This window comes from Gambusia affinis, linkage group LG02 (genome assembly GCF_019740435.1).
Source record: "Gambusia affinis linkage group LG02, SWU_Gaff_1.0, whole genome shotgun sequence".
NCBI classification, from domain to species: domain Eukaryota; kingdom Metazoa; phylum Chordata; class Actinopteri; order Cyprinodontiformes; family Poeciliidae; genus Gambusia; species Gambusia affinis.
The window spans coordinates 11,809,135-11,820,463 of record NC_057869.1 but is presented as its reverse complement, the minus strand read 5'-3'; the positions used below and the strand labels follow the sequence as shown (position 1 = coordinate 11,820,463).

At 37.6% G+C, this 11,329-nt stretch overlaps 3 protein-coding genes across 3 annotated transcripts; 1 reads left to right on the top strand and 2 right to left on the bottom strand.

The window, feature by feature from the left end:
* The first annotated feature begins 703 nt into the window (after positions 1-703).
* Positions 704-2,436, top strand: LOC122820182 (trypsin-like). Its single transcript, XM_044097398.1, has 6 exons — positions 704-790; positions 942-1,134; positions 1,213-1,389; positions 1,717-1,778; positions 1,880-2,004; positions 2,087-2,436. The coding sequence occupies exons 1-6, from the start codon at positions 754-756 to the stop codon at positions 2,234-2,236; spliced, it is 744 nt and encodes a 247-aa protein (XP_043953333.1). The 5' UTR covers positions 704-753; the 3' UTR covers positions 2,237-2,436.
* A 1,902-nt stretch (positions 2,437-4,338) lies between these two features.
* Positions 4,339-6,147, bottom strand: LOC122821119 (anionic trypsin-2-like). Its single transcript, XM_044098963.1, has 5 exons — positions 6,043-6,147; positions 5,653-5,845; positions 5,385-5,570; positions 5,003-5,064; positions 4,339-4,901 (listed from the first exon to the last, which is right to left on the bottom strand). The coding sequence occupies exons 1-5, from the start codon at positions 6,077-6,079 to the stop codon at positions 4,714-4,716; spliced, it is 666 nt and encodes a 221-aa protein (XP_043954898.1). The 5' UTR covers positions 6,080-6,147; the 3' UTR covers positions 4,339-4,713.
* A 2,554-nt stretch (positions 6,148-8,701) lies between these two features.
* Positions 8,702-10,505, bottom strand: LOC122821135 (anionic trypsin-2-like). Its single transcript, XM_044098964.1, has 6 exons — positions 10,439-10,505; positions 10,025-10,217; positions 9,757-9,942; positions 9,378-9,439; positions 9,152-9,276; positions 8,702-9,058 (listed from the first exon to the last, which is right to left on the bottom strand). Exons 1-6 carry the CDS (start codon positions 10,473-10,475, stop codon positions 8,909-8,911), a joined length of 753 nt encoding a protein of 250 aa, XP_043954899.1. The 5' UTR covers positions 10,476-10,505; the 3' UTR covers positions 8,702-8,908.
* Between the last annotated feature and the right edge of the window lie 824 nt (positions 10,506-11,329).

Genomic DNA, 11,329 nt, shown 5'->3' with positions numbered 1-11,329 from the left:
TTTATTGGGTGAATTTCTGTGAGCTTTAATTTTTTGTTGTAATTTGCATTTACAACAAATGCAAATGCTCTTTACCACCCAGAACTGAAATGTTGTTCTTTTTCAAAACAAAAGAATCTGTTTATCAAGGGTCATTTCACATCTCATCAATAAACAAAATGATTCTAGTTTTGGGAGGAAAGGCAGATGTGAATTCTTGTAGATTGGAAACCAAACATTTTTTACTTAAAAAAACACATCAACTTGAAAACAAGAACGAGTCACTCTTTCTTCAGAAAATTTGTTTTACTTCATCAAGTTTACAATCAAGTTTTCCCTTGAAGAAAACTCACTGGAAGCTTGTGCACTGAAAAACTGAAAATTTCCCAATTCCTTTAGTCTATTTTCTAGTTCAAATCTCAGTTCACTTGAAATAAAGCAAAACTAATTTACAAGTAACTTTGAGGCAAAGTATAGGAGCTGCTTGTTTTGAGTCATTTCCTTAATATTGATAAAAAATTTATTGTCTCATTGGTTGATTTTTTACGTTATAAGAGGAGGTAATGTTTTGTTAGTGTAATAATGTGTAATTGGAACAAGAACTTTTTTCAAGTTTCTTTAGAACAATGAGATGTTAAAGTTCCTCTGTATGCAGATGACAGCGCAGATCAGTGTCTGTCCTGTGATTGGTGGCTTTCTTTCCAACAGGAAGTTGTGAACAGAGTTTAAAAGCTGCTGCAGGACTGCAGATATTCACAGGAAGTTGGACCAGCAATGGCTCTGCTGAAGGTTCTGCTGCTCCTGGGGCTGGGTGAGTCAGAGACACTGGAGACACTGGAGACACTTCCACTTGTTCCAGAGAGGCTGCTGCTCTCTGTGACTCTCAAACTTCCCTCTGATTTTGTTCCAGCAGCCATGTTTGCACCTGATTTCTGAGTAAAGTTCTCCTTTTTCTTCTTCAGGTGTTTCAGTGAAGTCAAGTGTTTCTTTGCAGAAGAGAATCATTGGAGGTCAAAACTGTCAAGACACGGAGCGTCTTTATCATGTTCGGCTGGAGAACATCAAGGGTAATGAAAGGATCCGCTGTGGAGGATCTCTGATCCGCCCTCAGTGGATCCTGACTGCAGCTCACTGCTGGAAATCGGAGCCAGGATGGTAGGAAAGAGACATGAAGTTTTATCTGCAGATTATCAACCTTTCTGTCTGTTCATCATAATCTAACCTTTTCTGCAGGACTAACACTGCATTCTTAAAAGTACATCCACGGACTGTTATACAGTACCATCAGGTAATCCGAGACGCTTCTGTGATTTACGGCCCCAACCATAACATCATGTTGCTGAAGCTTCAGACACCAGTAACAGATGTCCCACTTGCTCGGCTACCAGACTGCAGTTATCGTGTTAATGTGTAAGTCTTTCTCTGATCAAAATCATGACTTAAGGATTTCTGTCTCCACTCCTCCAGTCCTGCTGCCTCTGCTTCAGCACACCTGAGTCAGGTAATCAGGCCACCAGCAGAACCAGAACCTGTTTAGCTCAGGTATGTTGGACCAGAGAAACATGTAAAGGACGCAGAACATCGTCACTGAGGACTGGAGGTGGACACTCCTGTGTCAGTGGATGAAGTCCTTCATGGATTTATATTCTGTTCTTTCATTGTTCTTCATAACAATTAATTTTCTACATTGTTATGTATTATAATGTATTTTTACATTTTATTTTTATTGTGTTTTAGAGGCGATGTTGTTCAGCTGGCAGGAGAGGGAGCAACGACAACCGGCCGCAATAATCGGCGATGTGAGAGAAATATTGAAGTTATGAGAATAAAACCTTTGTTTCTGTCTCTACAGAGAAGGTTGAGTGAAGAACATGTTAATGATTCTCATGTTTCTCTACAGTAACAGCTGCTCCTCTTCCAGCACATCTTCAGTGTGTCGACATGAGAGTTGTTCAGAGTTCCCTCTTTGTTCCGATAACTGGGTTTGTATTCTATGCTGAAGCATGGAACAAGGATATTTGTTATGTAAGTTTGTTTCTTGAATATCTCTCTGCAGCTTTTCTCTTTGACAACATAAATATATATATTGATATATATTTTTCTACAGGGGGACACTGGTGGAGCAGTGGTGCTCTATGGCATGATTTATGGTGTGATTTATTTTAGTGGACCATACCATGCATGTCAGAGATCAACTGCAATTGTGGATGTGTGTGAATACAATGTGTGGATAAAACAAACAACTGGGATTCAATAAAACATAAACTATCATGAAATAGAATTCTCATCAAATTTTCTCTCACATATGATTGTATCTTCATCAGTTTGATGCACATCTTTGTAGAATTAGAATAAATCAATAGCTTTGTTTTTTCTCACCTAATCTTGACCTCCCTAATGGAGCTTTCTCTGCCTCAGAAATGAAAAATAAATCAATAAATGTATGAACGAGAAACATTTCCTGGCTGATTGTCTTTGCATTCATGGTTCAGTTTGTTCAGTTGATATTTTACCTTAACTGAGTTTTAAAATGTGACATGAGGTTTAATTCATATGAAGAGGAACACCAGAAGTATTTTATTTATTTAGTTTTTGTCTTTGTGATGGACTGAGTTAAAAACAGGAGGAGTCACAGGACATATTAAAAAAATATGTCCTGTGACAAAACTGAACTCAGGCAAAAAATATAAACAAAATGGATGCACAAACAAACATATCTGACCTCACCTCACAAAGAAATGACACCCAGGAGTTTATATACTGGCTGATCAGACTCAATACGGGTAAGTAAACAGAATACAATTACAAATAACACAAAACAAATAACAGTACAGCCAAGTTTGGCTAAAATAAAGACCCAAAAATGAAAATCAAAAAATATTAAACTTTAAATACTACTATTTACTTAAATACAAAACTTATCTCAACAAAGAAACTACAAATTTCCCTTGCCAACAGAAACTAGTGATGCAGTCAAATCAGCATTTAAGCCTGCTTAGCCCTGGGCCCCGTCTTTTGCTCAAAGGCAGGTAAGTACCGAGTTAATCTTAAGTAATCAAAATTAAATTTAGGTTGATATAAATACATATGCCACCTAAATGTGCATGCTAACAAATAGAACAAATGTATCCAAATCAACTAATAAATGTTTTTATCAAAACTAAAGTATTGTTGTGTTTGTATAAAAAAATAAATTGTGCATAAAAAGAGTTACCGACAAAAGAGTGTGGCTATGGATTTGGCCATTTCGTCTTTATTTTACATCAGAAATGAACATGCAGCATCTAAACTCTGTAGCTCTGGAGTTACTATTCCTGATTTAGTTCTAGAAAACTTTAAACTCCAACACTACCAAAGAGCTGTGCACAAAAATAATGAAATACAAGTCACATAACACAATTAACAAATAATAAAATCCTAATAATGTAAAAGTAATAATAATTTTAAAAAAAACAATCATAGTTTTTTTTTATAAAGATACAAAGGAAACAAAATGTTCTTTATTAAAAAATGTAAAAGTCAAAATTTGGAATGAAAAATTTTAAGAAAATATTTAAAAACAAGTAAAACTAATTAATGGTAGCTTCTGGTTGCCACAAATTTAACATAAAAATGATTGTTTAATTGTCATTGTTAATTTTAATTTTAACACTTTTTATAGGCTTATATAAGGCTATAAAAAGAATGATCTTTGCAAAATCAGGGCAAAACATAACACCTGCAGAAGGCCTGTCTCCAGACCCCTACAAGGAAAAAGGGCAAAAACCCACTGCAGCCATAACATAACACCTGTCTCCAGACCCCTACAAGGAAAAAGGGCAAAAACCCACTGCAGCCATAACATAACAGTCATGTTTTTGGACTGTGGGAGGAACCCGGAGTACCCAGAGAGAACCTACGCATGTACAGGAGGAACATGCAAACTGCATGCAGAAAACTATAATTAGTATATTAGAAATAATTAAGCATTAAGATTATGCTGTGGAGCCTTGAAGATCTTTGGCAGTGCAGGTGGAAATGGGGGAGATTCTATTATATTTAAGACATAAGTAAATTTGTAAGTAAGTTTTCAGGGACATAAGGAGGAGGATCATCCAGCAGTAAGAATCGTTGTTGGTTCTTGTTGGAGTTTAAAGTTTTCTAAAACTAAATCAGGAATAGTAACTCCAGAGCTGCAGAGTTTAGATGCTGCATGTTCATTTTTGATGCAAAATAAAGACAAAAACTGAATAAAATAATTACTTCTGGTGTTCCTCTACATATGACTAAAAACTCATGTTATGTTTTAAATTCAGTTCAGGGAAAATATCAATTGAACAATGAATGGAAAGACGATCAGCCAGGAAATGTTTCTTTTTCATGCATTTATTGATTTATTTTTTATTTCTGAGGCAGAGAAATATTCATTAGGGAGGTCAAGATCAGGAAAGAAAAACCAATCTATTGATTTATTCTAATTCTACAAAGAAGTGGATCAAACTGATGAAAATACAATCATAAAATAATATGTGCAATGAAATTTGATGAGAATTTTATTTCATAATAATTTATGTTTTATTCAATCCCAGTTGTTTGTTTTATCCACTCCAGATATTCACACACATCCATGATTGCCGCTGGTCTCTGACATGCGTAGTCTGGCTGACCAAGCAAAATCACACCATAAATCATGCTGTTGTGCACCACTGCTCCACCATCATCAGCCTGTAGAAAAATTAATATCAATATATATAATTATGTTGTAAAACAGAAACGTTTTCTAATTGCTGTAGGGAGATATTCAAGAAACAAACTTACATAACATATATCCTTGTTCGATGCTTCTGCATAGAATACATGCCCAAATGTCGGGATAAAGCCAGAAAACTGAATAACTTTCATGTCGACACACTGAAGATGTGCTGGAAGAGGAGCAGCTGTTACTGTAGAGAAACATGAGAATCATTAACATGTTCTTCACTCGATCTTCTCTGTAGAGACAGAAACAAAGATTTTATTCTCATAACTTCAATATTTTTCTCACATCGCTGATTATTGGGGCCGGTTGTCGTTGGTCCCTCTCCTGCCAGCTGAACAATATCGCCTCTAAAACACAATAAAAATAATATGTAAAAATGCAAGATAACAATGTAGAAAATATATTGTTATGAAGAATAATGACAGAACAGAAAATGAATCCATGAAGGACTTCATCCACTGACACAGGAGTGTCCACCTCCAGTCCTCAGTGACGGTGTTCTGCGTCCTTTACATGTGTCTCTGGTCCAACACACCTGAGCTAAACAGGTTCTGGTTCTGCTGGTGGCCTGATTACCTGACTCAGGTGTGCTGAAGCAGAGGCAGCAGGACTGGAGGAGTGGAGACAAAAAACCTGAAGTCATTATTTTGATCAGTGAAAGACTTACATATGAAGACGATAACTGCAGTCTGGTAGCCGAGCCAGTGGAAAATCTGGTACTGGTGTCTGAAGCTTCAGTAAGATGATGCCATGCTGATGGCCGTCGTGGGTATAAATCACAGGAGCATCTTGGATTACCTGACTGTAGTGTATAACACTCCGTGGATGAACTTTTAACATTATTACGTTAGTCCTGCAGAAAAAGTTAGATTATAATGAACAGATAGAAAACATGATAATCTGCAGATAAAACTGTCTTCATGTCTATTTCCTACCATCCTGGCTCTGAGTTATAGCAGGGACCTACAGTGAGGATCCACTGACGGCTGATCAGAGATCCTCCACAGCCAAACCTTCCATTACCCCTCCTGATCTCCACCCGAACATGATAAAGACGCTCCGTGTCTTGACAGTTTTGACCTCCAATGATTCTCTTCTGCAGAGAAACATCTGACTTTACAGAAACACCTGAAGATGAAAAAGGAGAACTTTACTCAGAAATCAGATGCAAACATGGCTGCTGGAACAGCAAAAGCATCACAGTTTACATGCAAAGAAGTTTCAGTCTGAAACAAAATCAGAGGGAAGTTTGAGAATCACAGAGAGCAGCAGCCTCTCTGGAACCAGTGGAAGTGTCTCCAGTGTCTCCAGTGTCTCCGACTCACCCACACCCAGCAGCAGCAGAACCTTCAGCAGAGCCATTGCTGGTCCAACTTCCTGTGAATGTCTGGAGTCCTGCAGCAACTTTTAAACTGTGTTCACAACTTCCTGCTGGAAAGAAAGCCACCAATCACAGGACAGAAAATGATCTGCGCTGTTATCTGCATACAGAGAAACTTTAACATCTCATTGTTCTAAAGAAACTTGAAAAAAGTTCTTGGTCCACTGACAGATTATTTCACTAATAACCAAACATTTTCCCCTTATATAACTTAAATAATCAGCCAATGAAACAAGAACATCAATATTAAGGAATTGACTCAAAACAAGCAGCTCGTATATTTTGCTGCAAAGTTCCTTATTAGTTACTTTTGTCTTATCTCAAGTGAACTGGGAGATTTGGACGAGAAAATAGACTAAAAATAATTGGCAAATGCTCTGCCTTTGCTTTGCAGAAGCTTACAGGGAGTTTGCTCAAGGAAAAAATGTAATATAAACTTAATGAAATAAAACTGATTTTCTGAAGAAAGAGAAACTCGTTCTTGTTTTCTGGTTGATGTTTAGTTTTTTAAGAAAAAACAGTATCTACAAGAATTCACATTTGCCTTTGCTCCCGAAAGTGGAATCATTTTGTTTAATGATGAGCTGTGAAACACAGAGAAGCGTTTGCTTCTTTTACTTTAAAAAAGAACAATATTACAGAGCTGCGTGATGAAGATCATTTGCATTTGTTATAAATGCAAAATTACAACAAAAGATTAAAACTCACAGAAATTCAACTAATTAAATGAAAACACTTCTGATTTTCAAAACACTTTTAAAAGAAAATTATTGTAAAATGTTTACCATTGTGATTCTTTTTATTACACAGACACAGACCTCTTTCATCACCCATCACAGTTCCTTAATATTGATCAATTAGTTCTTGTTTCCAATTGGATGACGTGTCCTGGGTCTTCCCCGGGGCCTCCTCCCGGTGGGACGTGCCCGGAACATCTCACCAGGGAGGCGTCCAAAAGACATCCTAACCAGATGCCCGAGGCACCTCAATTGACTCCTCTCGACGTGAAGGAGCAGCGGCTCTACTCTGAGTCCCTCCCGGATGACTGAGCTTCTTACCATATCTCTAAAGGAGAGCCCAGACACCCTACGGAGAAAACTCACACCCCGGGGCCCTGCCACCGAGGAGCTTTTTAACCACCTCGGCAACCTCTTCCCCAGAGATCGGAAAGCCCAATCCAGAGTCCACAGGCTCAGCTTCCTCATTTCCATAATGCAGCTTATGTCTAGTGTTTTTTTGATGCCAACTGTGTGATCTGCCCAATTTTTACCAACCTTTAATCTGCTCTGGTTTAAAATGACGCTAAAACCGCGACTAGTCATTCAAACCCTATAGTTTTTTACCAAGCACATTAAACTCTTCATATCACACTTTTAGCCACTACAGACAACAAGCAGTGGAAAACGACAGTGACTTTCTGAGATCAGGCCGCGGTTAGCGGGGGAAGCACACTCCAAAAAATACTACAGCATGAAACAATCAAGCTGGTCTGTCTGCATCCTGGGTAATGTGTAAAGACCCCAACATACTGGGGCACACTTCAGACCGCGCAGACTTGAAGCGGACGTCTGGACATGTCCGCGCAAGGATAAATGTTTATGGCCGCGTACGCATACTCGGTGTGGCCCATTAAACTCCCCGGTGGAAACAGCGTTCACATCAAACTGGTTTTCATGTGAGACCAGGTTGATAAGGTTGAGAATAAAGGATATATGAGTTTATATTGTTTCAAAGTTGTCATCAACATGATAAAAGTCAACATAAAGTTGTCACGGGGACAGGATAGACATGTAAGCGAAAATGTTTAACAGCAACAGGCTTTATATATTCACGCAAATGTTCACACGGTGAATTATGCAGAATTACAAGAACAAAAAAACAAGACTTCATCCCAGACTTCTTTATCAGCAGCGGAGCAGAGAGGTGGTCCGATAAGTTGAGTCTGCCTTTTTTTTTCTCGAACAACGGGAAGGAAAGGATGATGGGGTATGTGCTCATTTTCGATTGCTGCACAAATTAATACACCAATCACAATTGTGCTTTTGGAACATAATAAATAAAGCTTATTGAATGGATCCCTGATTAAAGCTAAAGCCAGCGCAACAATGACACTTTAAATGCAATAGAGGAAAGTTTTCTATCATCATTTTTATGTTAAATTTGTGGTCACCAGAAGCTACCATTATGTTTTCAAACATTATCTTAAAACTTGTTTCATTCCAGACCTGTAAATTATTTTTAATTATTCAACTTTTTGTTTCCTTTGTGTCATTAAACGTGATGTTTTTATTAATATTTTTAAGTTGTTAAGATTTTATTTGTTAATTGTATTATGTGACATCTGTTTCATTATTTGTGTGCACAGCTCTTTAGTCTTGTTGGAGTTTAAGGTTTTCTAGAAATAAATCCGGAATAGTAACTCCAGAGCTGCAGAGTTTAAATGCTTCATGTTAATTTCTGATGTAGAATAAAGAGAAAAACTGAATAAAATAATTACTTCTGGTGTTCCTCTTCATGTGATTTAAAACTCATGTCAAGCTCTTAGACTCAGTTCAGGGAAAATATTAACAGAACCATGAATGTAAAGACAATCAGCCAGGAAATGTTTCTTTTTCATGCATTTATTGATTTATTTTTCATTTCTGAGGCAGAGAAATATTCATTAGGGAGGTAAAGATAAGGAGAGAAAAACCAACCTATTGATTTATTCTAATTCTACAAAGAAGTGGATCAAACTGATGAAAATACAATTATAAATTTAGGTGTGAGATGAAATTTGATGAGAATTTTATTTCATAATAATTTATGTTTTATTCAATCCCAGTTGTTTGTTTTATCCACTCCAGATATTCACACACATCAAGAATTGCAGCTGGTCTCTGACATGCATGGTCTGGCTGACCAAGAGAAATCACACCATAAATCATGCCGTTGTGCACCGCTGCTCCACCAATATCGCCCTGTAGAAAAATTTATATCAATATATTTATTTATGTTGTAAAACAGAAAAGTTTTCTAATTGCTGTAGAGAGATATTCAAGAAACAAACTTACATAACATATATCCTTGTTCGATGCTTCTGCATAGAATACATGCCCAAATGTCGGGATGAAGCCAGAAAACTGAATAACTTTCATGTCGACACACTGAAGATGTGCTGGAAGAGGAGCAGCTGTTACTGTAGAGAAACATGAGAATCATTAACATGTTCTTCACTCGATCTTCTCTGTAGAGACAGAAACAAAGATTTTATTCTCATAACTTCAATATTTCTCTCACATCGCTGATTATTGGGGCCAGTTGTCGTTGGTCCCTCTCCTGCCAGCTGAACAATATCGCCTCTAAAACACAATAAAAATAAAATGTAAAAATAAAGGATAAAGTAGAAAATATATTGTTATGAAGAACAATGACAGAACAGGAAATGAATCCATGAAGGACTTCATCCACTGACACAGGAGTGTCCACCTCCAGTCCTCAGTGATGATGTCCTGCGTCCTTTACATGTGTCTCTGGTCCAACACAGCTGAGCTAAACAGGTTCTGGTTCTGCTGGTGGCCTGGTTACCTGACTCAGGTGTGCTGAAGCAGAAGCAGCAGGACTGGAGGAGTGGAGACAGAAAACCTGAAGTCATGTTTTTGGTCAGTGAAAGTCTTACATTTTAAGACAATAACTGCAGTCTGGTAGCCGAACCAGTGGGAAATCTGGTACTGGTGTCTGAAGCTTCAGTAAGATGATGCCATGCTGATGACCGTCGTGGGTATAAATCACAGGAGCATCTTGGATTACCTGACTGTAGTGTATAACACTCCGTGGATGAACTTTTAACATTGCTACATTAGTCCTGCAGAAAAGGTTAGAATATAATGAACAGATAGAAAACATGATAATCTGCAGATAAAACTGTCTTCATGTCTATTTCCTACCATCCTGGCTCTGAGTTATAGCAGTGAGCTGCAGTCAGGATCCACTGACGGCTGATCAGAGATCCTCCACAGCCAAACTTTCTATCACCCCTCCTGCTCTCCAGTCGAACATGATATAGACGCTCCGTATCTTGACAGTTTTGACCTCCAATGATTCTCTTCTGCAGAGAAACACCTGAGTTCACTGAAACACCTGAGGAACAAAAAGGAGAACTTTACTCATAAATCAGGTGCAAACATGGCTGCTGGAACAGAAAAAGGATAAACAGTTAAAGATTAAAAAGCATCACAGTTTATATGCAAGGAAGTTTCAGTCTGAAACAGAATCAGAGGGAAGTTTGAGAATCACAGAGAGCAGCAGCCTCTCTGGAACCGGTGGGAGTGTCTCCAGTGTCTCCAGTGTCTCCGACTCACCCAGACCCAGCAGCAGCAGAACCTTCAGCAGAGCCATTGCTGGTCCAGCTTCCTGTGAATGTCTGCATTCTTGCAGCAGCTTTTAAACTTTGTTCACAACTTCCTGTTGGAAAGAAAGCCACCAATCACAGGACAGAAAATGATCTGTGCTGTTATCTGCATACATAGGAACTTTAACATCTCATTGTTTTAGAGAGACTGGAAAAGAGTTCTTGTTCCATTGACAGATTATTTCACTAACAAGCAGCTCGTATATTTTGCTGCAAAGTTCCTTATTAGTTACTTTTGTCTTATCTCAAGTGAACTGAGAGATTTGCAGTAGAAAATAGTTTAAAAATAATTGGCAAATGCTCTGCCTTTGCAGTGCACAAGCTTACAGTGAGTTTTGCTCAAGGAAAAAATTGAATATAAACTTGATGAAATAAAACTGATTTTCTGAAGAAAGAGAAACTCGTTCTTGTTTTCTGGTTGATGTTTAGTTTTTTAAGAAAAAAACAGTATCTACAAGAATTCACATTTGCCTTTGCTCCCGAAAGTAGAATCATTTTGTTTATTGATGAGCTGTGAAACACGGAGAAGGGTTTGCTTCTTTTACTTAGAAAAAGAACAATATTACAACGCTGCGTGGTGAAGAGCATTTGCATTTGTTGTAAATCCAAAATTACAACAAGAGATTAAAACTCACAGAAATTCAACTAATTAAATGAAAACACTTCTGACTTTCAAAACACTATTAAAAGAAAATTATGGTAAAAATTTAACCATTGTGATTCTTTTTATTACACAGACACAGACCTGTTTCATCACCCATCACAGTTTTTGCTTTCACAGGTTTTCTTGACTGCTTTGATGCATTTGTTAATGCACAGGTCTGTCCAACAAATCAATCAA